The sequence below is a fragment of the Mytilus californianus genome, unplaced genomic scaffold (assembly GCF_021869535.1).
Source record: "Mytilus californianus isolate M0D057914Y unplaced genomic scaffold, xbMytCali1.0.p SCAF_15, whole genome shotgun sequence".
NCBI classification, from domain to species: domain Eukaryota; kingdom Metazoa; phylum Mollusca; class Bivalvia; order Mytilida; family Mytilidae; genus Mytilus; species Mytilus californianus.
In genome coordinates, this window is record NW_026262637.1 from 26,092,706 (window position 1) to 26,119,705 (window position 27,000).

General features: G+C 30.5%; 1 protein-coding gene across 1 annotated transcript; it reads left to right on the top strand.

Moving 5' to 3' along the window:
• The first annotated feature begins 116 nt into the window (after positions 1–116).
• Positions 117–26,974, top strand: LOC127725759 (protein OSCP1-like). The gene is made up of 10 exons (XM_052232987.1): positions 117–298; positions 4,604–4,758; positions 5,874–6,041; positions 6,908–6,988; positions 14,857–14,960; positions 15,989–16,117; positions 18,577–18,640; positions 19,159–19,286; positions 19,908–19,980; positions 22,253–26,974. Exons 1-10 carry the CDS (start codon positions 187–189, stop codon positions 22,355–22,357), a joined length of 1,119 nt encoding a protein of 372 aa, XP_052088947.1. The 5' UTR covers positions 117–186; the 3' UTR covers positions 22,358–26,974.
• The last annotated feature ends 26 nt before the right edge of the window (positions 26,975–27,000 follow it).

A 27,000-nucleotide genomic window follows, 5' to 3' on the forward strand; every position in this document is an offset into this window, starting at 1 on the left:
TTTACTTAAAAAGAAACATCTTTGCTGAAGTGGTCATTGCCAAGTAACGCGGAAATCTTGTCCGAGCTTACGAAGTTGTGTTGACTTTTAGTCATTGCAAACTTCCGAACGTCTTGACAATAATCTTGACCTTCTAATAAACGAGCACTGACAGATTCGATCTGGTTCTTGACACTTTCAAGAAAAATGTCGTGTAAAACATTGCCTTTATTGTTCATAAATTTAGGAGGGGAAATGATTTACATCCTTGATCAACGTCTTAGAGCACAAAATATAGCAGACGAGAAAGCGAAGAAAGGTAAGACGCTTTAACAAACGTAAAGCTAAAGTCCTGGTGCAGCACTCCAGCAGACAAGACCCAATTTATATTGAAAAGTTTGGGCAGTTTTGTGCCACATAATTACCTTTCAGCAAAGAACAGTGGGTGATCAGCGGAATTAGTCGTGTAAATTTTCAAGTTTAACTGCACATTGACAAGATGTTATTGTTAACCAGTTAACTGGTTAATAGTATAATACTTAATCTCTCACGCTGTCTTGTTGTTTGTCAAGCTTTAATGTCAACCCCCCTGCCTTAAGGTTCATCATAACAAATGGACAAATACGGCCGTATTTTCACCTCAAAAACTACTCTGTGTACAGACTTACCTGTTTAGTTTGAAAAGTTTTAAGGCCTGGCATCCACTAGATATATAAAAGTTAAATGTATTTTGCATATCAGAAAGATAAAATCTTTTTTGGATTTTAATGGGCATTTTTTTTCGTTCCTGCAGAAGGTGTAAAAATAAACTAAGTTGGGATACAACTTTGAGATGCTCCCTCTCAGGTAACAACTGGTTTGTATTGCATTGATTGTCCTTGATTGGCATAGACAATAGACAGACAATAGATATTTACACATCTATAGATGAGTTAAAGGTAGTAACTGAGTGGACAGTATCAAATGCAATTCAGGTGTTTGTTTATTTTTACACCTTCTACAGGAAGGAAAAAAAATGCCCATCAAAATCCAAAAACGATTACATCTTTCTGAAACACAAAATGCATTTAAATTTTATATATCTAGTGGATGCCAGGCCTTAAAACTTTTCAAACTGTACAGGTAAGTCTGTACACAGAGTAGTTTTTGGGGTGAAAATACGGCCATATTTGTCCATTTGTTATGATGAACGTTAAACGGCGACTTAAAACCCTTGCCAAAGTTGGTTGTTTGTTTTGCTGTGCAGGATGTACAGGTAAGCAACCAGGTCATCAGAATGGTGACGTTAATTCTGATGCCTCGAGTCGAGAGAGTTCCAGGTCTCTGCATGTTAAGAACCCTTGCAACAAATTTTTGAGGAGTCCATAGGTGGTCTGCTGCAAGGCAAAATTTCTGTCCCTATCATATTTACCTAAATTTTCCAGTGGCATTCCAAATTTCCCTGAATTTCATCAGGAACAGCCTCTAATGCAGTACCTTCAATGTACCTATTGTATTAATTGTTAATTTATTCTCATCCTGAACTGCAGAACATGCTTGAAATATTTGCTACTGGACATTATTAGCAACCAACAATCAATGTTTTACCTGTTTACTCTAGGTATCATATGAAGGACAACTTTGTAATTAAATAGTTTAAACCACTAAGCTGTTGCATGCTTGAAATATATTAAAGCTACATGTATATGTCTACAAATGGTCTATGCTATCTGTATTAAAAGGTCAAATTTGAATCAGCAAAAATTTTAAGTCTTTCACACTCTACTTGGAAAATTTTTCAAATATGTCATGTACGTTAAGTATGTGTATGTTGAATTAAATTGGTTGAGTTTTTATGATTTTTTCATTTCATACATGTACATCATTGTATATGTTGGTAATTTACATTTATCACAGTTATTTGTAATGGAAACTGCATATCAAGAGGTATTTGTTTGCATAAGTTAAAAGTTTTTTTAAACATTGATTCTATCATTTTTTTATTTTTTATATTTTAGTTGGTTATTATATTTTCTATTCATTTAAGGTTTTTATGAAACTTGAATTTTGAATAGAAACCCCATCAAGAAAGAAGATAAGGCCATACTTGTATCAAAACCATATTAAAACATCCTTTGTTGTGTGTTAGCTTACCATGCTTACTGATCCACCAGTTAATACATTGCAGGTTCCTAAAAAAATTTTATGCTCACATTTTCATGACAGTATTAACTTTTGAAAACTTGTCATGATTGATATTGGTGACTAAATGGATATTATTGCTATATCTGTCAAGAAGGAACCTACATATGAAAATGAAATCAAGGGTGATTGGGTATGTGAATATGGTTAACTGTACACAAGTGAGACAATGCTAAGGATTGTGGTGGTATCCTTTTGCCGTTTGCAGGATGTTTAAAAAAACAGCCATGTCTTGTTGGAATGGGGGTGTTAAATATGATGTCCTGAATATACATATACATGTCATAGAGAGTGCCACATCAGTTGCCTGTTATAGAATCCTTGCAACAACTTTGAGATTTTTGAAGATGACCTGGTGCAACACAAAATTTCAGTCATTAACGAACACACCCTCTTTTCAGTAGAAGTCCAGACCAAGTTCTCCTGCATCCTGGTCAACCATTTTAGAAAAACCTGCTTATCTCAATTTGATTCTATATAAAATAAGGAGATGTGCTATAATTGCCATTGAGACAACTATCCACCAGAGACCAAAGGATGAAGTTGTAAACACATGTATCGCACTGTATGACCCTAGACAATGAACAAAACCCAAACCATACTACAGTAAGCAATGAAAGACCCTAGCATGACAAAATGAGTAAAAAAATAAAAAGGGAAACCAACTTGCTGATTTTATGCATAAAAGACAAAAATGTATGATGAAATGTTTGCCACCAAAAGCCGATCAGACATATGATAGACCACTCCAGTCGCACACAGTAAATATAAGTGAAACAACTGGCTACAATCATCTGATACTGTTAATTGCATGTTTTAAAAAGAAACTATGGTTGACTGTCATAATAAATTAAGAATAGAGAGTTCAGGTACATTTTTTGTACAATGTATGAACAGATGATAAATTTTCTATTCATTCATGGCAAGAACTGTCCAAGGGTAAGGAGGGTTGAATGCTTCATGGACTTATTTATATATCAACAAGCCAAGACAATGATTGAAAGCTCCTCTGCCTCATGGAGCTACTTCAGCTACAAAAGGCACTTACATGTACTACATTTACATGATCGAATAAATATGATATGTATCCTTTGCAAATTGTCAACTAATATTTGATAAAAAATAATTCCTTAATTCATTTTTTGTAATTGATTTTTATATATTAAAGCTTTCACTGAGCTGTCAACAAAAGAAATACATAAAGTGGTATTTCAATCCTTTCAAAGTATTTATTCATTCAAAACACACGGAAAGATGGCTACATTACCTTGAACTCTTAACAGAAAGATGGTTACATTACCTTGAACTCTTAACAGAAAGATGGTTACATTACCTTGAACTCTTAACTAGAAGACTAAACTTACCTGCAAACATTTTAGTTACTGTTTTTTTTTTTACTACAAATGTACTTTTAATATAAAAAAAGGCGATGTGGTATGATTGCCAATGAGACAACTATCCACCAATGTTCAAATGAAGTGGATGTAAGCAATTATAGACAACCATACGGCCTTCAACAATGAGAAAAACCCATACCATATACATGTAGTTGGCTATATAAGGCCCTGACATAAAAAATATGAAACAAATCAATTGAGAAAACTAATGGCCTATTTATAACAAAACAATTTACGTAAAACAAATATAACAGACATGAACCAAAGACAACCACTGAACTACATGCTCTTGACTTGGGACAGGCACATATAGAATGTGGCGGGGTTAAATGTGTATGAAGGCCCAACCCTCCCCCTATAAAAATCAGTTGAAAAGGTCTAAACTCATCAGATCGATACAAAGCAGAAAAACACTATTCCTGGAATGCCAACAAATTTTTACCTGAAATTTGTCAGCAGATCAACGAGTGTAAGCATTCAAAGACTTTACCTTTTTTGTGAGTCAACTTGTCTTGTTATGTTCAATAATTGATTTTTTTTTAAATGTTCTTAACAACCATAGCAAGAGTCTGAATTGTAGCAAAGATCAGATCAGATCAATCTTACTTAATATTTTAAAAGAATTATTTCTAAGAATTTGATGACCAAATCAGACTAAAGTAAATTGCCTAGGAGAAATCAAACAAAAAGTAAATGCATGATAGACTATGTAGAAAACAATAACTTTGTATAACTGAATTATCATTAGAATTTTTAAATGCAAAGAAAAATTTAAGATCTATTCTGATTATTTTCTGAAAATTAATCTTCAATTATCTGTTTCATATTTCATAATAATGTGTATATTCGCAACACTAAATCAAGAAGGACCAGTCAGATAATTTGATTGGATTGTGAGACCTACACCAGAGATTTCAACAACCAAAACCGTTTTCTTTTTTATTTTGACTTTTTTCAGCTTAACATTATTTAGAATATTGCTTAGTTTATATAGCATTAGAGTTGGCTACAAGTGAAATCTCTGAATCTATTAATTTTTTTTTCAGTTCTGCATGATATTATTGCAACAATGTTTCACAAAAGATTTATGGATGAATTATTTAAGCCTCAGCCTTTATATTCCAAGAAAGCCATGAGAACAGTGTTTGACAGACTAGCCCATGCTTCCATTATGAGGCTTAATGCTGCCAGTATGGACAAGGTCAGTTTGAAACATCGACTTACAATAACTGTTTACCAGACTTACTATGCATATATTATCATATATATTATTCGTCTAAACAACAGCCCAACAATGTTAGATCTGTAAATTTGCGGAAGCAAATTTTTTGTTCTTCCCTGGCCGGGATTCGAACTCATATATATATATATATTTGTTAGAATATATTCTCTCACCTTTTTGGTCTTTTGGAAAATGTTGTTTGTGCTGTATTTAGACCCCTCTACCAAGAAATTTGTTTTGCATGCACACATATTAAAATTGCGGTTTTTATCCAACGCAATCATTGGTTTGAACTTTGTTTTCAATTTAGACTTGTATATATATTGATTTCAATTTAGATTTGTATATATATATATATATATATATATATATATAAGTCCCATTTCAAGAAACCTTGCTTGGTACATTGTATTCTTTGTAGTTGCAATTGTTTAATAAACATGTAATACTTCATGAAAACTAAATTAAACAACTAGACTTATTAGGAGGGAAGTTGAATTAAATCATTTACAGAAGGTTTTCTTATGATATTTTCATGATGAAGCTGTTTGGTGCTGATAAGACATCAATCAATAATCAATTAATCAATCTACTAATGTAGTATGGGAGTATTGACACATCATGACCAAAATGATAATTCCAGATGTTTGCTGAAATTAGCAAATGTTAATGTGAAAATACAATTAATTTATGGAAATTTTCATTTATAGGAAGAATTTCGTGGAATAACATTTTTTACAAATAAACACAATAGTGCTTTTTGTCTTGTATAGTCCTGACACAATATGAGAATGTTGCACAGCTTGTAGGTTGAAAACAAGCAAAGTTACCCTTCAGTCTTTAATTTTTGAAAGCAGTACAATATAGATTTTATTGTTTCAATTTATAACAATTCTTTAACTTTATACTCCCATACTACCTTAAAAGGTATGTTTGGCAATCTTTGCTGCCCAACCAGCAAGGGTTACTGTTACTACAAATAGAACATAAGAATGAATTTTAATACTGATCATTTTCAATACAGTAAGAAAGCATGATATGACCAGATATTTTTTTTAATTTCTACTAATTCAGACATTGACTTTTTTCCCTAGCTTTATGATTTAATGACAATGGCCTTTAAATACCAAGTATCCATGTGCCTTAAACCTAGAGATATAATATTAGTTACACTGAATCATCTGGATGCCATGAGAAATTTTGTTGGTGATGCTGCAGAAATAAGACAACAGTTAGATCATGTATATAGGTTATTAATGGAAGTAAGTATAATTTTCATGTAAAGATATCTTTCCTTTAGACTATTTCCATGAAACTTATCAAATGCAGTCTGTATAACATTTTTGAAACTGTATACCAAAATATTGTGATGGTGACAAGCCTCTTAAAGAATTGATATTCAACCAATGACAACATAATTTTTATTTTGGTGTAAAAACAATGAAATTACACATAACCCTTTAGATTCTTAATCGTCTAGTTTAATACCATCATGCTTATTGCAGTCTTTACCAGATGTTACTTCAGTTAGAACCCCAAGATAGTGTTTGCTCTATGATTTATCATTTTCCATTTGTTCAATTGCTAAACATCTCAAATATTACTGATTTCTGGTCAAACAGATTGACAATTATTGTCTTATCAAATGCTATTCTTGACTATTGGAGAAAATTCCAGTCAAAAAGGTAAATGTATTTTACCTGATTTGTACCTAGATACATGTAGGTCTTACAAGTTTGATGATGTCTGAGTCAGTTGCTTTGTAGAGTATAAATAAGTAAGACTGAAAGAGCTGACCGTTTGAGACCCTCATGGGTAGTCCAGGTCGTTAAACACCCCCTATTACTTTTAACCGTTATGGCCACTGAACTGCTGAATGGTTAGCAACAATACTGTTATCCATTTCCCATTGGATGTAAAAGTCAGAGATATTTAGCATTATGTAAAAAAAATTTTGAAAAAATGTTTAAAAATGAATCTTTCGTATTCAGCAACTTATAGTTTGGTATGTTTAGTTATTGATATGAGAGTGTTATTTTTCCTTTATTGCCCACTTATAATGCTTCTGTATTATTTCGAATACAAGACTTTTTTACTGTGTCTTTCATTGTGTCCTATATATTTTCAGAGTTTTGCATCATTAAGCATGGGAGAATATCAACTGATTAGACAAACATTACTTAATTTTTTCCAAGATATGCATATACGTGTAAGTACTTTTAACTTTTTACCGTGTAAGTACTTTTAACTTATTACCGTGTAAGTACTTTTAACTAATTACTGTGTAAGTACTTTTAACTTATTACTGTACATCTTTGCTGATAGTTTCATTACTTAGTTATCATTGTCATTTGTTGTTATTCAACAGTATCCTATCAGGCTCACTAATTAATTAATAATTCAAAAATTACGTTGTTTGAAATATTTTCAATGATTAAATGTCCCTGGAGATGTGCTGCCTTGGATTTCTGATGATATTTGTATAGCAGACTTCTACCTTGAATTGATTGAATCATTGAAATTCAGGTAATGTTCCATAAATTTTACCTGATTGATTCATTACCGAGACAACACAGGAGACAAGAAATCAAATAAGAATTCTTTTAGCTAAAAATTTTTAAAAATTAATATTTGAAAAGAATACATCTCAAACTGATGATGTATACATTTTCAAATATTAGATAACATGTGAAAATGGAAGTTATGATTGATTTTCCCTAAGGTGTACTAATCTCAATTTAAATTTGCTTACTGTCTACAATTGAAAATCAATGCTGAATCGTTAAGATAATTTGTATAAAATGCTATTTAATGTCTTTTGTTAGAATGATTTTATTGTCAGATAAAAGCAAAGAGATTTGTAATGATTGCCAATGAGACAACTGTCTATAAAGACAATAGGACAAGGCCTTCAACAATTAGCAAACCCATACCAAATAGGATCATTCATGTGTCAACCAATTTTCTTGCAAGTCATTATTTCTATTTTATTAAAATCATTACAAACTATTTTTGAAAATAGTTAGATGTTGAAATGAAATGTTGCTCAGGTAAAACAGGTTGTTGCAGGTAGCATTATCTGACACATAGAGTTCTACTAGAGCAATTTTAACTTCCAACAGTGATCTGTTTTTAAATTACTTTAATTGTTGAACTAAGTTTTTGGCAGTCAACATTTAAATACAGCCAAGGTTTTAATTTTGTTCTGTGTTTAACTGATAAATGTTTTTCATTTTTTTTAGCAGATAACATTTAGATATTGTATTAATTTCAAGTTTTTCATACATCAACAACTTTGTCAAACCTTTGCAGAAGTATATGAAACTTCAACAGGGTCTTTTCTGGTTAATGCATGATGTTTAATTGTGCCTAAAAATTGACCTTATGGCACCTTGTCCTTTCTTTCTTGAGTTATAATTTGTTTTAGTAGGCCATAGGGAATTAATTTTCAAAACAAGATACCAGTAGCATTATTTTTAGGTATATTCAACCAGTTTGTTTAGACTGCCTTACTTCAGACATGATAAATCATTTATAGTATTTAAAACCACTTTAACTGTATACAGTGATAACATTACCTTTCCTTCTTAAGTTGAACTCTGATTGGACAGAAGAGGTACTTGAATGTGTCATATTAATTATGAATGAAGCTATATCTCAATTGTTTCAAGTTATGATATTTAATTGCCTATATGCAATTCAAAACCTTCCCAATCGTGACTAAGTTGCTTGTTTCAATTGTTGTTTAAAGGTCTTCACTGCATTCACTTTGAAAATATTGATGTAGTGTAGGACATTGTGTGTATAAAGGTGCTTGAAGTTGTATTTTAAAGTAAATGTATAGGATGATGGTTAGGAAATGGGAATTAATGAAGAATGGATTGAAAATTTAGGATACTTGGGTTCCTTAGATGTATATAAAGATAATGGAAAGGGAACTGTAGGGGTCTATTAAAAAAGATAGATTGGGAAATGGAGGGTCCATGGATTTACAGAGGGATTGGAAATGGAGGGTCCATAGATTTATAGAGAGGAAAAGGATTGGCAACTTGGGTCTTCAGATTTATGGAATGTAAATGAACTGAGAACTTGGGGTCCTTAGATTTATAGAAATTAGTTGAGTTTTGATCTTGAGATTTTCTAATATTTATAGAAATACAGTTGTTTAGGACCTCTATATTTACTTTTCCTGCAATAAGGTCTTTATTATTTAAGCTGTGATATGAATATCTTTAATAACCATACTTGCCTTTTCTATTCCTTCCTTTGACCCATGGCCTTCTTTTTATTATTGAAACAAGCAACTTTGTCTCATTATATGGCCTATATATACCTCACTCTTTCTTATTATATGGCCTTTATATATTTCACTCTTATTAAACTATATGATTAAAATGCTAAACAAGCAGTTTAAGGTTGAGACGTTACTGATAAAATAGAGAATTCAGTTCTTGTTTTGGATTTATATTCATGCTTAGATTTCTTCTTACATACTATACTGTGGATTCATTTATTTTCGTGGGTATCACTTTTCGTGGATCCAGAAAAACTTGCATTTTCGTGGATACTGTATTTCGTGGTTTCATCAATGTCTGCATACAAACATTTAATTTCGTGGTTCACCTGTACCCACGAAACCCATGAAAATTGGTATCCAACGAATTATAATGAATCCACAGTAGTTGGGAATTCTTCAATTTGATTATATTTTTCCTGGCATGTATTCCCTATTTGCACTAAAGCATGAACTGTAATGTCGAATAGCCATTGGTATTATATATAATAAAATGTCAAATAGCCATTGGTATTATATATAATGAAATGTCAAATAGCCATTGGTATTATATATAATGAAATGTCAAATAATCATTGGTATTATATATAATGAAATGTCAAATAGCCATTGGTATTATATATAATGAAATGTCAAATAGCCATTGGTATTATATATAATGAAATGTCAAATAGCCATTGGTATTATATATATAATGAAATGTCAAATAGCCATTGGTATTATATATAATGAAATGTCAAATAGCCATTGGTATTATATATAATGAAATAATAACTGTTGTTCAACTTATTTTTACATGATGAAAAAAATTTTGTTATTCATGGATGCCCTTTCAAGAAAATTGTGAAAAACTGATCTTTAAATAGGAACTTTCATTCATGGTTTGTAATTTAGATATGTATGGGTCAATGAAAAACATTGCTTTTAGTTCATTTGCAAAACTCAATACTTCACAAATACAACATACATATAGTTATCGCTATTTCTTTATGCATTGCTTTCTGGGATTAAATTGGATGCTTTCACACAAATTAAAGATTACAGTGCTGTCTCAACCCATTAGTCATAATTGCTCGAGATATTTTTATGCCTAATCAGTGTCCAGAATAAATGAACGAGTAACTTTGCCTTAACAATTATTAATTTCATTGGTGTTGTCTTACAGGAAATGTATGAGATAATTGTATTGATATCAGATATTGACTTCATACAGAAATGTACATCACCAATATTACAATCACTTGGTTATTTTTTTTTTCCTTGATCCCAGTAACATAAAAGCATATTGATTCTTTGTAGAGATAATATTAATTACAAAATAACACAATAGAAAAAGAAGAGGTACTTCCATTTGAATAAGAAACAAGTTTCAAACTTAACACATCATGATATGACTCCAGGCAGTAGTTTAGATCTTAAAATTGCAAATTCTAAATTTCAAGAAAGATGGCAGACCAGTCTACAGAACACAAAAATTTATGCTCATGCAACTAAGTAATATCTAATTAGCCAGCAAAGCTGCAGACTGTTGGTCAAGAAGATACAATCAAAAATATTTTTGTATTTTTGTTTTGTTTAAGGTGTTAAACAGAAATATGTCTTTTTTTGCCCTGTATTGCACTCTTTTTTTGCCCTGTATTGCACTCTTTTTTTTGCCCTGTATTGCACTAACTGAATGATTTGATATTCACTGATGACTTCCTGCCTAACTATATATAGAACCTTTCCAGTCTTGCAGATACATATTACTATTTTTTTCTCCAACCGTGTAGATGTATTTTGATTTCAGTGCGAGCTGTTCATATTCAAAATTGCCAAAATACTTAGATGAAATTCACTTAAAAATTATCTGAATATTACCAATTTTATTTCATCTCTGTCAAATTTTAAAGTTTTTATTGTCCAGCTTGCGTCTTCTATCTCAGAAAGCGAGACTTAGGGAAAGTGATCTGGCGGCGGGACGTTATCAAACTTCTTAAAAGCTTAATATTTCAGAAAGTAGAAGACCTGGATCCTTCATACTTTGTATATAGATGCCTTATTTATGAAGTTTCCGTCTGTCATATGTCCATTGTCCTTGGCCCCTTTTTTATGGTTCAGTGACTACTATAAAAAAAAGTTAAGATTTTTAGTATTCTTAATTTCTCTCTTATAAGTAAAAGGATAACTATATTTGGTATGTGCCTACCTTGCAAGGTCCTCATGCCTGTCAGACAGTTTTTCCTTGACCTCGAACTCGTTTCATGGATCAGTGCACAAGGTTAAGTTTTTGTGGTCAAGTCCATATCTCAGATACTATAAGCAATAGGTCTACTATATTTGGTGTACGGAATGATTGTAAGGTGTACATGTCCAATAGGCAGGTTTCATCTGACCTTGACCTCATTTTATGGTTCAATGGTTAAAGTTAAGTTTTTGTCTTGCCTTGACAGAGTCAAAATCGAGACATAGGTATGCTGTGTCTGTTGTCGTTGTTTGCAGTGGCGGTGGCGTCAACAATGTATTAGTTGGTGATTAGGTGTAGTTTATGGTGAACCACTAGTGGTAGGTCAATGATATTTTTTTTGTAATAGCATTAGCACATCTCATTACCATGGAGAATATTTGACCCCGCTCCCTCAGTCATGGTCTATTGACTTTGAAACTTTGCTTAGTTTACATGTATTAGTTTGTGATTAGGTCAGTTTATGGGGCACCACTAGTGGTAGGTCAATGATGTTTTGTATGCAGTTGTATTAGCATTGGCACATCTCATTACCATGGAGATTATTTGGCCCGCCCCCTCAGTCATGGTTTATTGACTTTGAAACTTTTGTTTAGTTTACATGTATTAGTTTGTGATTAGGTCAATTTAAGATGAACCACTAATGTTAAGTCAATGATATTTGGTATGCAAATGTATTGGCATTTGCAAGTTTCATTTCCATGGAGAGTATATAACCCCACCTCCTCATTATGGTTCATTGACTTTGAAATTTTTACATTTTTTACAAGTTAATGATTGTGTTTAGGTTTGTTTAAACGGAATGGCTTATGAAAAGTCAATGGTATTTGGTATGCAGTTGTATTAGCATTGGCACATTTCATTTCCATGGAGATTGTGTAGCCCTGTACCTTCAGTCATGGTTCATTGACTTTGAATATTTGCATAACTTACATGTTAAAGTATTGCTATTTTAATTTCAACATTTGCATTATCAAAATAACAAATAGGCAAGACATATCTCTGTGTTAACAGTTTATTCTAATACTGTATGCAATAGGTTAACTATATTTGGTGTATGAAAATATATTACGATGTACATGTCAGTCTGGCAGGTTTTATTTGACCTTGACCTCATTTTTATGGTTCATTGCTCAATGTATAGTTTTGTGTTTTGGTCTGTTTTTCTTAAACTATGAGCAATAGGTCAACTATATCGGATGTATGGAATGTTTGTAAGGTGTATATGTCTGTCTGGCAGTTATCATCTGACCTTGACCTCATTTTCATGGTTCATTGGTCAATGTTAAGTTTTCTTGGTAAAGTTTGTTTGTTTCTTAGATACTATATGCAATAGGTCAACTATATTTAAAGCATGTAATGATTGTAAGGTGTATATGTCTGTCTGGCAGGGTTCATCTGACCTTGACCTCATTTTCATGGTTTTTTGCTCAATATAAAGTTTTCATGGTTTGGTCTGCTTCTTGTATGCTATAAGCAATAGGTCAACTATATTTGGTGTATGGAATGATTTTAAGGTGTACATTTATTTCTGCTTGGTTTATCTGACCTTGACCTCATTTTCTTTGATCATGTTAAGTTTATGTGATACTTGTAGTAAAAACTTTATATTTAGGACTATCAGCATAAAATCAATGGTCAGTAAAGCAGGTGAGACATTTAAGCGTGTGGACTCTTGTTGAAATAAGAATGCATGTGATTATATGTATCAGATTGGAAAATTTAACTCTTCCATCCAGCAATTGAATTTAGTATACTGTGCAGGCCAAAAATAATCATTTATATAGGTACAGTGTATTTAGAAATCTTAAATTCAGCATTATTCAAACTGTCAACAGTTATAGTAATCTATTATACATGTGCTATTTTTATATTGTTACGAGTAATGCAATATTTTAAAAAAGCCTGTGTCTTGCTAATGGTTTCAGAGGGGATATTGGTACCTGACCCCATAGTTAACATAACATAATTGAAAAATTGCAGTATTTTGAATTTTATCTCTACGTTCAAGGCTTAGTGCAATCTATAGATACATTGTTTAAAACCCTTGAAATATTTTGTGATCATGGTAACAAACAAGTGTTTTCTTACACATCGGATCTATTTAATGTTTGTATAACACACAAATATTTTTTCACAAGCAGTCCTTGTTGGTAGTTAGTTTAAACATATTTTATTGTTCATAAACAATATGAAAGGATGAGACACAAGTTTTACAACAATTAAATGCTTGTTGATATGATAGAGAAACTTTCTTTATACGTTGATTACTTAATGCATAAACAACTTGAAAGACAATTAAAATTATCAATTTTTTTCCAAAATTGAAAAAAAAAGTAGCTTGACTTGTACGCAATTGATTTCTATAAATTGAAAATATCACAAAATACAACATTTGAAAAAAGCATATCTAAATAGCCTTAAATCAGTGCCAGTTAAAGCACCTCTGTATGAATGTTTAGATAGGTTTAAAGGATTATTTTAATTTGTCAGTTAAAATTTAAACATTTATTGATCTATTTTTAATCTATTCAGAAAGTATATCAAATTTAAATTTCCATTGATTTTCCTCTGTCTGAATAATACATGTTTTTTTTAGAATAAAGTATTCATTTTGTGTTAGAAAAATGGACAGTAGGTAACACAAAATATGATGAATTATAAGAAGTTAAAGGTAAATAATGATGCATGTTGAAGAGTACTTCTAGCCATTGTGCCAGGTATCCATGAATATATGAGAAGATATAGAGGAGACCTGCAGGAGGTGAAATGGTGTATTCAAGTTTGTTCATCTCTAATTCATAGAATATAACTCAATCCATGTCTCAAAAACAACTATATTGATTTAAATCTTAGCTGGCACAACTCTGTTACTATGATATAACATTATATGTTATAGGGCCTATACTAGATATATAATTTTGTTTCAGCACTAGGTTTCTAAAGGAATAAGATAGTTGGAGATCAGTGTTGAAAACAGGAATCTGACAGCTAAGAAGATAATTTTTAAAAGATTTGCCCTTTTCAATATACTTTTCAACAATATGAAGTCTCTTCAAGAAATTGACAGTTGTGAAGCCTACAGGCTGTGCTATTTTTGGAGCAATGTGCAGGAATTCCCCTTTTTTGGGGGGGCATATTCTGCAATACACTTTTCTACTCCCAAACAATGATTGAAAAATTAGCAAGCAGTTATATAACAGTATGAATAAAGAAAAATAGTCAAGTTACCAGCTATCCTCATTCAGGTCTCATAAGGAAGATATAAATTGGTATTCAAATATTTACATCTGAAAAGAATTATAGTTTTTTGGGTTGAGTTTTTTTTTTTTTGGGGGGGGGGGGGGAGTGGATGGATGTTTGTATGAGCTCTAGGCTTACCTACAATTATTTTGACTCTGGAGTTTGTGTAGACAAGTTTCTCCAATAACATGCCATTATGGCATTATGGCTTTGATGGTGAGAAGTATTTCTTTGACTGTAGGATATCACTTATTCCTGACCATGCAGTTGCCACATGATGTTATAAATAATTCTTTTTCCCTTCTTTCTATTTTAGGTATCAATTTTTCTTAAAGACAAAGTGCAAAATAGTAATGGTAGATTTGTTTTACCAACAGCAGGAAGTTTACCTCATGGAACAGAAACTCCTGGTCTTATACGGTTTGTACAATTATGTCATTTTACTCAGTCCTATCAAATTTAAAAAAAAAAGAGATACAAATGAAATCAAAACTCATCAGGGGAAATTTTTATTGCTAAAATACAACAAATAAAGACATACTCAAATAGTGAATTGAATGGTTCATATGTGGCAAAGGAATATTAAGTATGGAACACATTGTAACCATAAAAAAATTTGTTAAGGCCAGACTTAGTATGGCAACAATTACTCATCAAATGACTGTCAATTGTCATTAAACTAAGTTTAAAGAATCACAAAGAAAAGGATCCCTATTGATTCACATGGTCAAAAGTCATAGTCTTATATCAGAATATTGTAAACACAATAAAGAGCAAAGGATTTAACATCAGCTTATATACACAGTTCTGAGAAGATAAATATTTATTTGCAAAGACAGGGAGTAACAAAGAGATTTCAAGGTCATATATCAAAAGAGATGTAATTTTCCTCTTTCATCTGAACTTCATTTGTACGTTATTTTGTCAAAAACAATTTTTTATTTAACAATGTTTTATTTGGTAAGAGTGGTTTCCTTCTTTTAAGTTGGTGTCCAATAACATTCCTTTCTAAGGTCAAGTCTGAGATGAAGGTCCAGTTTAAACATTAATAAAGATAGCATTGGAGAATATAGCTTCATTTTTGCTAGCATCTGAAGTCAAATATCAAGGATTTAGCATAACGATTTTCAGATCTGATACTTGGCGTTGTAGTATTTCTGTTTTTACAATGGATTTATTGCTTTTTATTCAATGTAATGATAATAATAATAATAATAATAATTCTTTATTTAAAGAGGGTTACACAGTTAGCTATAAAACTAATCTTCCCTGAGGCCCTCATGAAATACAATGAAATATAAATGTAAAGCATATAGATTGACTATGAATAAATTCATATGATTTATTAGAAGTTCAAGTCAATTATAATGAATTAAAATACCATTTAAAATTTTAAAACATGTCATAAGTTCACAGTTTCAAACTTGATTATTTTGTTCTTTTTTCAGTTATTATAATGAAAATGGCAATGAAATTAAAACATTACAGTTCACCCCTGGAGGATCATATCAAGGGTCACAAGGTGAAGGGTCATTTGACATGAAAGGCAGTAGAGTTACAAAATTAGGAACAAATATGTAAGTTAATGTTGTAAGTTCTCTGATTAGAAATACAACAAAGCTTCAAGTATAACGTTAGCTAGATGTGCTATACATTTATTTTGCCAAAGATACAATAAAACAGTATACCAGTAGTTTAATTCAGCAAAAAGAATTTAACTATAGGAATTGATAATGAGTTTGATTAAAGAAAAGTAAATATATTTGATCAAGAGTTTTATTGAATGAAGAAGGGAATTTTTAAAGTGGAGTTCTATTGAACAAAACAAAAAACATACTATATGATTTACAGTTTGTTGCGCAGCAAAAAATCAGCTTGATATGCACTTCTCTCGATAAATAAGATTAAATGTATATGACATGTATGAAAATAAGGAAATGTGGTTGGATTGCCAATAAGACAACTAGCCATAAAAGATAAAAGGACAAAGATTTGACCAATTGGTTTCTTTGAGCAAATAAGTATATGATATAGTTTAAGTGAGCAAAACAAAAAATATTTTTTTGTAATGTGCAGTTTTTTAGTACAAAAATATATCAATATGTAATTTATCGTCAATTTATCAACGAAATGCACTTGACCTCAAACATGCAACCAAACAACTATCACACTGTTTTCTTCACATAAAAATACTTACCATTACTTCATTCTATTTCATTTTCTCTAATAAAAAAAAAAATTGTTTTATCGGAATAATGGCAACTTATTTTTTTTATACTGACTTCATCAGCTCGAATATCAGCTCACCCTTGCAAGGTTGCTGATAAAGTCGGTATCAAAAATCAAAAATACAATTATTCTATATATTTTTTTCAGCCAAAAAAACAAAAAACAAAAAAAAATAAATCTATGATGAACAATTTTTTCAACAACAAATATCTATAAGGTCTACAGTTTTATTGGGATAAAAAAACTACATATCTATAGGATATATAGTTCTAATGGGCAAGGAGAGAGTTTTTCTATTTGAAGCACAATTTTGTTGTCAGAGGTAAAAACAGTAATCATATGAATAATTTATTTTTAATACAAATGAATCTGTTTGAATTGTTTACAACAGAAATTTATTCAAATATAATTAATATATTCAAGGATGACAGGTTCTTTTAATTTTAGTGAGTAAGTGTTTGACAAATGTTTATCTGATTTCTTACTATATAAGTTATTTTATGGTTGTTTTAGTTCATTTTGTAAGTCAGACATAAAAATGAAATATTGTTTGTTTCCCCAATTCTGACACACCTTGAAAAATCAGTTTTATTGTATATATTTTTTCCTCTATTGATTATTGAGCAAAGAATGTTCTGATAAAGGAAGATTTATACCTGCACACTGCACAGAATGGTAGCCAAATGCTTTCTAAGATCAGTTTTGCAAACATTTTATTGATAAAGCAGAATATATGAATTAATTCCACTTGAATATACAGCTGTCAGAACTGTTAAACAATGACAGAAAACATGAAAATGACAATTTATTTGAAAAGGTCACCAGGTTTGAGGAAAGAAACAATTTTTCAATGTTGGCCTCATATTAAGTTAAGTTTGTTGCATTGAAACCTTTGTTTGCAGAGTTCAAAATTTTCAAAGTTATAACTGTTTTTACTGAAAAAATTATTGATTAAAGCATATTTTGTTTGAAGTTCTTTGTACAGATAGTATGTATGAACTGTCTTTGTTGGAAACAAATTACTTTTCCTTTTTGTCAAGCCTTCTACTTTTGTCGAAAAAGCGAGACATAGCGATCCTACATTCCATCGTTGTCGGCAGCGGCGGCGTCCACAAATATTCACTCTGTGGTTAAAGTTTTTGAAATTTTAATAACTTTCTTAAACTAACCTGGATTTCTACCAAACTTGGACAGAGGCTTGTTTATGATCATAAGATAGTATCCATTAGTAAATTTAAAAAAATAAAATTCTGGTTTTTCCGTATTTTACTTATAAATGGACTTAGTTTTTCTGCCAGGAAACATTACATTCACTCTGTGGTTAAAGTTTTTGAAACTTTAATAACTTTCTTAAACTATCCTGGATTTCTACCAAACTTGGACAGAAGCTTGTTTATGATCATAAGATATAGTATCCAGAAGGAAATTCTGTTAAAATTTTGTACCTGTTTTTTCGTATTTTACCTATAAATGGACTCAGTTTTTCTTCCAGTTAACATAACATACAGCCTGCAACATTTATTAGATTCATAAACTTTCCTTGATTTTTACCAAACTTGAACAGAAGCTTCTTACAATCAAAAGATAGTATCGAGAGGAATATTTTTATTAATTTTTTTCCTCATTTTTGTTGAGCCTGCGATTAACAGCAAAAATAGGCAAGACACCGGGTTCCGCAGAACCCTTACAAATTTTTATACTAAAATAATTGAAAAAGTGAATTAAAGAATGAAGCATTAAAGGGATTTTTGATAAATTTTTTATAGGCAATTATTTTTTTTTTTACCAAGCTATATTTTTTATTTAGGTATTCTGTATCACGAACAGTAGAAACGACAGGGTCGACAAGAACAACAACCAGTTCAGATATAGTGAGTATTGTTAGAAATGGAAAACATAACTCACATGGCTTCATTGGTTTGATTCCAAGTTTTTAAATTTGATATCTTTCAGCCTTAAAGTTTCATCCGGTCAATATTACAATGTTTTTGCATTTATAACAGAATTTGGTTACTTTTAGAATTAATGAACTACCTTCTTCATTCAAATTACTTATTTTTCATTTAAAATCAAGCTTCAGTAAACTTATTAAGAGGACTGCATATTGATTCATAATTAAGTAAATAAAAAAGCATTCGCTTCTCTCTAATCTGAAAAATACAGATCCTGTTTTTTCAAGCTTTGCTTACAAGGATCTGAGAGTGCTGTTTTACATACCTTTCGGGATCCTCTGGTTTTGTCAGATTATTACTTGTAAGCAAAGCTTAGACACATGATTTGTATTTTGATCAGATTGTTCTCTCTGGTAAATATTTTTTTCTGAATTATAGCTTTACTTCTAATGAAAAAAAATATTATAATTATAATAATGTAACTTTATTTTTTATAGGAATCCAGTACACCTGATCCTTTAGCCAAAGCCCAATTAGATTTATTATCACAACTGATAGGAAGTAAAACAGCAAGTAATAAATCAGAAATCAGATTGAATTTATTTAAAACAGACAAAGAAGAAGAGTAAGGTTTTGATTTAACTGACTGAAATGATATTGAGATAATGTTATGTCATAATGTGTCGATGAGAATACCCTTTGAAAGCAAAGTCTAGGGTTGCATTGAAATTAATCCATATCCTTGTCTCTCACAAAACTAACTTCTTCCTTTGAACTTCTTCTGCAGTTTTGTTTCAGGCTCGTCTGGTGTTGTGGAGGTCATGGATTCAATTCCCTGGAAAATTCAACCAAAAGAATTAGTGATTGGTATTTGCTGCTGGCATTTAGGAATAAATTTGCAGCTGAACATTGAGCAGCCATTAAATTAATTAATCTATTTTATCTCTTTTAAACTGTATATTGTTATATTAATCTTTAGATGTACACAAATATAGGTTATTGTGATGGAAAGACATTCTTGATCATTAAGATTTTATATGTCAAGGTCAGCTTTACTAGCAAAAGTTTTTTTTCATGTAAAAACCCTAGATTTTTTTTTTTTCAATCTGTGTACCACAAAAAACAACTTTCGAGCCAATAGTTAAAAATATGTACACAAATATGTAACAACAGCTTACCAATATATTTTTATTTTAAATTTTAATCTATTTAAAAGTTTGCCAATATTTGTATTATTTATTTACAGACAAGCTGAAGCTGCATTAATGAAGCCTATAGAATTAGCTGAATCTAAAGTAGTCAAAATAGATGCTTCCAAGGTATTATTCAGAAATAGTGTTTTGTAATATAGTCAAATATTGTTTTTCCCTCACTGGTTCGTTTAAGATATAAAATATTCATTTGATGAGGCTGTGTGGTCTGGATAATTGGTCATATTTTTATAGATTATTCACCTTTGCACAACTGTAATAGGGGTCAAGCTTGGCTTCGTCTTTTTATGCCCCACCTAGTGACATTATGTTTTTAGGTCAGTGTGTCCGTTCTTCCATCCGGCCGTTCGTCCGTCTATCCCGCTTCAGCTTAGAGTTTTTGGTCACTTCAGGTTCAAGTTTTTGATGAAGTTGAAGTCCAATCAACTTGAAACTTAGTACACATGTTCCTTATGATATGATCTTTTTAATTTAAATGCCAAATTAGAGTTTTGACTGCAATTTCACGGTCCACTGAACATAGAAAATGATAGTGTGAGTGGGCAGGTTAAAGTTTTTAGTCAAGGTAGTTTTTGATGAAGTTGAAGTCCAATCAACTTGAAACTTAGTACACATGAACCCTATGACATTATCTTTCTAATTTTAATGCCAAATTAGAGTTTTGACCCCAATTTCACGGTCCACTGAACATAGAAAATGATAGTGCGAGTGGGGCATCCATGTACTATGGACACATTCTTGTTTAAGATTGAAAAGGTACACATAATCTAGGTAATAAGATTCTGTAAGTTACTCACAAGAGGTTGGGAGTTTATCTTTGAACTCTACTTTAATCCACCAAGAAAATAATGGCATTAAAATTTGATATGAATGCATAGAAATCAATTCCCAATTATCAAGCAAGCAATTACTTGGTAAAGCAATTCCTTTTAGCATTAGTGAATGTTTAAATAGATGTCTTGAATCATCACTTATTTCTTCAAGTTAGAATGGCAAAAAAAAGTTTATTGCACAACTATATTAGAGATCTTTTCTGCAGTTTTGATTGGCAGTTACATTTTTAGTAGAAAATGTTTTGAGACAAACTTTTACTTATATTAAAAGAATGCATAAGTTTGTTTCAGTAGGTATTATGAAGATACATTTACCAGTATTTCATATACTTTTGTATTTAACAACTTAATTTGTGCCATATTTTTGCTTTAACTAATCTCTGAAGTTACAAGTAACTAAAGATGTGGTAAATAGTTGTTCTTATACTCCATGAAATAGATGTGTTGCACTTTCACAATATCTGTGTGTACAGAATTTATTTTGGTGCAGTTTTTTTGTTTGTTTAATTTTATTTTACTTGCGGCTTCTTCTTACCACAGAGCATGATAAATAAGCATGTATCTTTGCTTAAATAACTAGTCTGGCTGTGCATTTGTAAATGTGAACTGTTGACTTTTATTAAGAAAAAAACTGTTGAAATACTTTTGTTGTTAAATATCCGAATCCTAATTATCTATCTGAGCAACCTTTTCTTTATTAAATATATTTGTCCTCTGACATAACCTCACACCTATGATTGCATGATAAAAAAAGTATAAAACTTTGTGTGCATTTTTGTCGAGCCTTCGACTTTTGTTGAAAAAGCGAGACATATCGATCCTACATTCCATCGTCGTCATCAGTGTCCACAAATATTCACTCTGTGGTTAAAGTTTTTGAAATTTTAATAAAAAAAAATATTCACTCTATGGTTAAAGTTTTTGAAATTTTAATAACTTTCTTAAACTATCCTGGATTTCTACCAAACTTGGACAGAAGCTTGTTTATGATCATAAGATAATATCCAAAAGTAAATTTATTTTGTAAAAAAAAATTACATTTTTTCCGTATTTTACTTATAAATGGACTTAGTTTTTCTGCCAGGAAACATTACATTCACTCTGTGGTTAAAGTTTTTAAAATTTTAACAACTTTCTTAAGCTATCTTGGATTTGTACCAAACTTGGACAGAAGCTTGTTTATGATTAAAAGCTAGTATCTAGAAGGAAATTTTGTTAAAATTTAATTCCATTTTTTCCTTATTTTACTTATAAATGGACTTAGTTTTTCTTCCAGTTAACATTACATACAGTCTGCAGTTTAAGTTTTTAAAACATTTATTAGATTCATAAACTATCCTGGATTTTTACCAAACTTGGACAGAAGCTACTAACAATCAAAAGATAGTATAGAGAGGAATATTTTTATTAATTTTCTTCCTCATTTTTGTTGAGCCTGCGATTAACAGCAAAAGTAGGCGAGACACTGGGTTCCGTGGAACCCTTACGATTTTTTTTATAATACTGCATATTATTTAGATTTGTAAAAAATTTTTGTAACATTTCAGAAACAAAAGAATGATGAATTAAGTAGAATTATGGGAGAATTAGCAGTAAACGAAGGATCCTCCAACGACAATGATGATTTATTAGATTTGATGGATAAAGCCTAGCTGCTTTTGGTACTATGGAACATGTGTGAATGTGAGAGAGATGGTTTAGTATGAATGTTTGACAATTGTTACAAGAGAAAGAGACAAATTCTTACTGATACAACCCAATATGTTTTTGATATATAAGAAATTGTCATGATTGTAACTGTGTGATTTCTAAAGCTATATTAATGTAAATTTTGTCTAAAATTTATAAGAAGGTGTTTGACTCTTAGAATATCTGAAAAACTATATAGACCTGATGGACCAAAGCTTGTAGCTTGGATGACATATCAAGTATATATGTATTAAATGTTTAAGGCACATATTTAGAATACTGTGGATTCATACATTGTTTCGACTGAGATTGTTATCCAACTTCAGAAAACTTTGCAGGTAGTAGAATTTAAATTTTCTTCCATGTTTTGCACTTAAATCGCAAATAATATAAATTGAATAATTCAAAGTAATTTCTATAAAAAAAAAACAACTGTTAAACAAAGTAAAACTTTTCTATAGGCTTGCATGCTGACTTTGGAAAACCGCAAAATCAAATATTCGGTACCGTGCAATTTTTTTCTGAATCCATGAAAATGAATTAACCCACAGTACATGAAGTAAAAAAAGAAGATATATTAGCTATAACTCTGCACTAATAATAAAGGCACCTATTAATTCATTTAAAAATAATTCTTTAGTCCATATCTATTGCATTCATCAGTTAATGTATGAGATTGTATATATAGGTGTACTTGGGATAATGGATTATTTTTCAGTATATTGACAATATTACTATTTATATATCTGATGTAAAAAAAACTTTATTGAATGGTTGTTTCTATTTTTATATTTCTAAAGATTAAAAATAAATTTTACTCAATGAAAACACTCTGCCAGGAAGTAAAGAAATGATATTCAGAATATTTAGATTCCTTCCAAAGTCCTAAATTGATTTTCCAGTTTGAAAGATTATGACTCAGGTAAATAAATCGAAAATACTTCTTTTATTAAACAGTTTTTAAAAAGGTTTGATGATTTTCAGTAATTTCAAGTTATAAAATATATTTGAAAATAGCAATATGTTATGTGGTGCCTTAAACAGTAACTGAGCAATAGGTAGAGTTAAATTGTTTATAAAAAATGGCCCTTGTAGATTTAAGCAAAAGTTAATGATATAAAGAAATATGTTATTTATTTGCATAGTGCTGTAACTTGTGCCCCTCTCCAGTATTGTTTAAATGTTATGAGATATATGATACAGAGTGAAACTTGTCTGAACAGAAAAGATTAAATAACATGAAGATTTTATTTTTGTTTTGTTTTAAGTGAGTTCAATCAGAAGGATGTTCAGATTACTCAGGGTTCAGTTTGATCTGGTTTCACTGTACTTTTTATGACTTACGTAAATTGTTAGGGATGATATCACAACTTAAATTATTATGATGAATGGCAATGTTATTGTTTTTAACTTAGGTTTCAACAAACAACAACTAAATGGTAGCAATAAAGTGAAGACATATCCAACATGAACATTCTACCTCCAAAAAAACAAGTGTATTTAGACAATACAAAAAAAAAATTATCAGTTTTTGAACGAATTTTTCCTGAGGGCAAATTTTTTGCTGAAGCCAGAAATAAATGTATGGGGTCGGAAAGCACTTTTTATACAACCCTGCCATGCATAAAATTTTTAATTGATTATTTCATATATTTGTTTAGGCTTTTTGTCTAAAATAACCAACACCCATCAAATTTTGATAAAAGTGCCTTCTGGGGTCTTATTTGTAAGAACATTTTCTTTTGATTATGAAAAGAAATCAAAATTTTATACATGTAAAGAAGAAGAAAAACCAATGACCTTATATTAAAAAAAAATCTTTTGAAACTAAAACTGCTTTGTTAGACTTGTGTGTTATTTAAAAGTATTTCTGTCTGTTTGTATGTAAGCTCCAAGAATCCGTCCTTGTATTTTTGTGATTGTTCAAGCATATCATTACATATATCACTATTTTTTATATGTATTTTTCATATGTGATGGCCTTTGATATGTTTATAATTATTTTCTTATTTGTGTTAGGATATTTTGATCTTTTTCAAGAAAAAGGAATTTAATCCAAACTTTGTTCTTGAATGATAAATTATAGGACACAAGTACACACAAATGATGTTAAAACAAAAACACAGCTGAAATATCATTTGAATAAAAATTACTTTAGAGAACGTTTTTCAACATTTTTACTTAACACATTAAACACAACTTACATTTATATTAAATATAAGTAGCCTAAACAATACATATAAATGTAAAATTCGTTATGATTTACTTTCAATATGTTTAGGGGATCTAAAATTGTGGCAGCCATCATGGATATCAAAACTGTTGGTATTTGTTTTTACTGAAAGTAACTAACTTTTTTCACTGCAAAAAACAGTATGGAAAAAACTACTTTTGGCAAATAATTCAAAGATTATAATGCTTAAGATAAGAATGTCTAGCTACCATAATTTTCCAAAGAATATACAAAAACAATTTAAATGTTTCAACTTTCAAACAGACAATGTCTCATTTTCATTCACCCCATATTCCTCTTTGCCGGTCTGTTAACATTTAGCACTCTCCAAGTATTTGCACAAACTGATGGCTGTTCATTTTTTCAAAAGCAATAGCTTATATTTTATATTCAATATGACTTGTTTATCTTGAGGTGTTTTTCAGTAAATTTGTTCAAAACATTTCTATAATTGGTAATACTTCAACTGTGTGTGTGTTTACCAATCACTTGATTTTGTTTATATTTTTGTTAGCTAGACAATAATGTCCCATGTCATCCCAACTTGTTAGACTTACTTTGTAAAAATATTATTGTATGTATCTTTGTTTATCAACTTATTTTTTGCTTGGGTTTAAAAAAAAAATAGTATGAATCTCAGTATCTTTAACATATTTTATTGTGATTTTTGGTTACATTCATGAAATATTTTAACTAGTGTTAAGTTGCCATAAAAATAAGCTGTATTGTTATTTATCTTTTGCTATAGTATTTCTGTATTTTTATTTTTGTCTTTTATTTTTATGACATTTGTCGACAGATAATGTTACTTTTATGTATCATTTATTGTGCCAAACTTTTATAATGCTCTTTTTAGCTTTATACATTAAATGTGTCTAAACACAAACACATCTTAAAACTAGATCAAAGTATTCAGTAACACAATTTAACGACTATGGTTTATTGTTGCCTGCGACGAAAGTTGCAGAAAGTAAGACACAGGGATTGCCTCTGGTGTGACAGCGACGGCTCCAGAGTCAACAATTACTAAGTTTTCTGCTTAAGTTAGTTTGATGGAACTACTTGTGATAGATCATTGATATTTTGTATGAAGATGCATTACTATCAGTACCGGTACATATCAGTTTGACAACAATTTTGAGGCCATGACTTAGGCAGTGACTTTGAATTAATTAGCAATTTTAAATGTTAAGTTTTCTGCTTAAGTTAGATTGATAGGTACTACTGGTGATAGATCAATGATATTTTGTGTGAAGTTGCATTGCTATCAGTTACATATCAGTTTGACAACTATTTTGAGGCCCTGCCCCCTAGGCTATGGTTCAGTGACTTTCAATTAATTAGCAATTTTCAATGATAAGTTTTCTGCTCAAGTTAGTTTGATATGAACTACTTGCGATAGATTAATGATATTTTCTATGAAGTTGCATTACTATCAGTACATATCAGTTTGAGGACTATTTCAAGACCCTGCCCCCTAGGTCATGGTCCAATGACTCAATCAAGTAACAAGTTTCACTGTTAAGTTTTTTTATTAAGTTAGTTTGATAGGAACTACTTACAATAGACAATATTTTCTATAAAGTTACATTGCTGTATGTACACCTCAGTTGGTCAACTGTTTCAAGGCCATTCCCACTAGTTGGTTCAGCGACTTTGAATTAATTAGCAATGTTGCTGTACATCAGATTGTCTTTTTCTAAATTTTTGGCCGACAGACGAGACATATCTTTGTGTCAACAGTTTATGTTATTAATTTCAATATGCATGTAAGAAGCTTTTGAAAAAAAAACATCATTAAGTGGGACACAGATGTAAGATTTAACAAGGTTTAGGTTTAACATTTTTTTGCCTTGCTTAGACTCCCAAAATTTTATTTTGGTAGCTGATATTTATATGTTATATTTGTAAATATATTGATGATAATGAAATTGTGTTCTCAAAAACAGCATCTGTGCAATTAAACTACAACAGAGAATAGAATAGGTTTCTGAAGTAGTTGGTTATAATTTTGTTCGTGAAGGATCTATGAGGTCTTATACTGTTGCCTAATTTAAACTGTACTCTATGGCTAGGTGTTATAAGTACATCATAATTTTTTACTAGCAAAGATGGTTCAGCTTGATTATTGAATTTTAAAAGTTCAATCTGACTTGTTTCTTTCATGTAGTTGAAATCTGAATTGCTCTGTATAATTCTAAATTTTCTCAGTCATGTTCTATTAATTGTAGAAAAATATATTTGGTGAAGTTAATGACAATAGTTTGTTATACATAAATATTTGGGTCAAGTTTGGTAAAGAAAAGTTTTTGATCTGAAGTATTTTTAATAAAATTATCAAAATGAATGAGTGCTTGTTTTTTTAAAACCAAT

What these genes read in the sequence shown, in the direction of transcription:
- LOC127725759 (XM_052232987.1), top strand. Translation starts at nt 187, where the DNA reads ATGTCGTGTAAAACATTGCCTTTATTGTTCATAAATTTAGGAGGGGAA. An exon ending in TCCAAGATATGCATATACGT is followed by an intron (nt 6,989 to 14,856) that starts GTAAGTACTTTT and finishes TTTCTATTTTAG; the next exon opens with GTATCAATTTTTCTTAAAGA. An exon ending in ACAAAATTAGGAACAAATAT is followed by an intron (nt 16,118 to 18,576) that starts GTAAGTTAATGT and finishes TTTTTTATTTAG; the next exon opens with GTATTCTGTATCACGAACAG.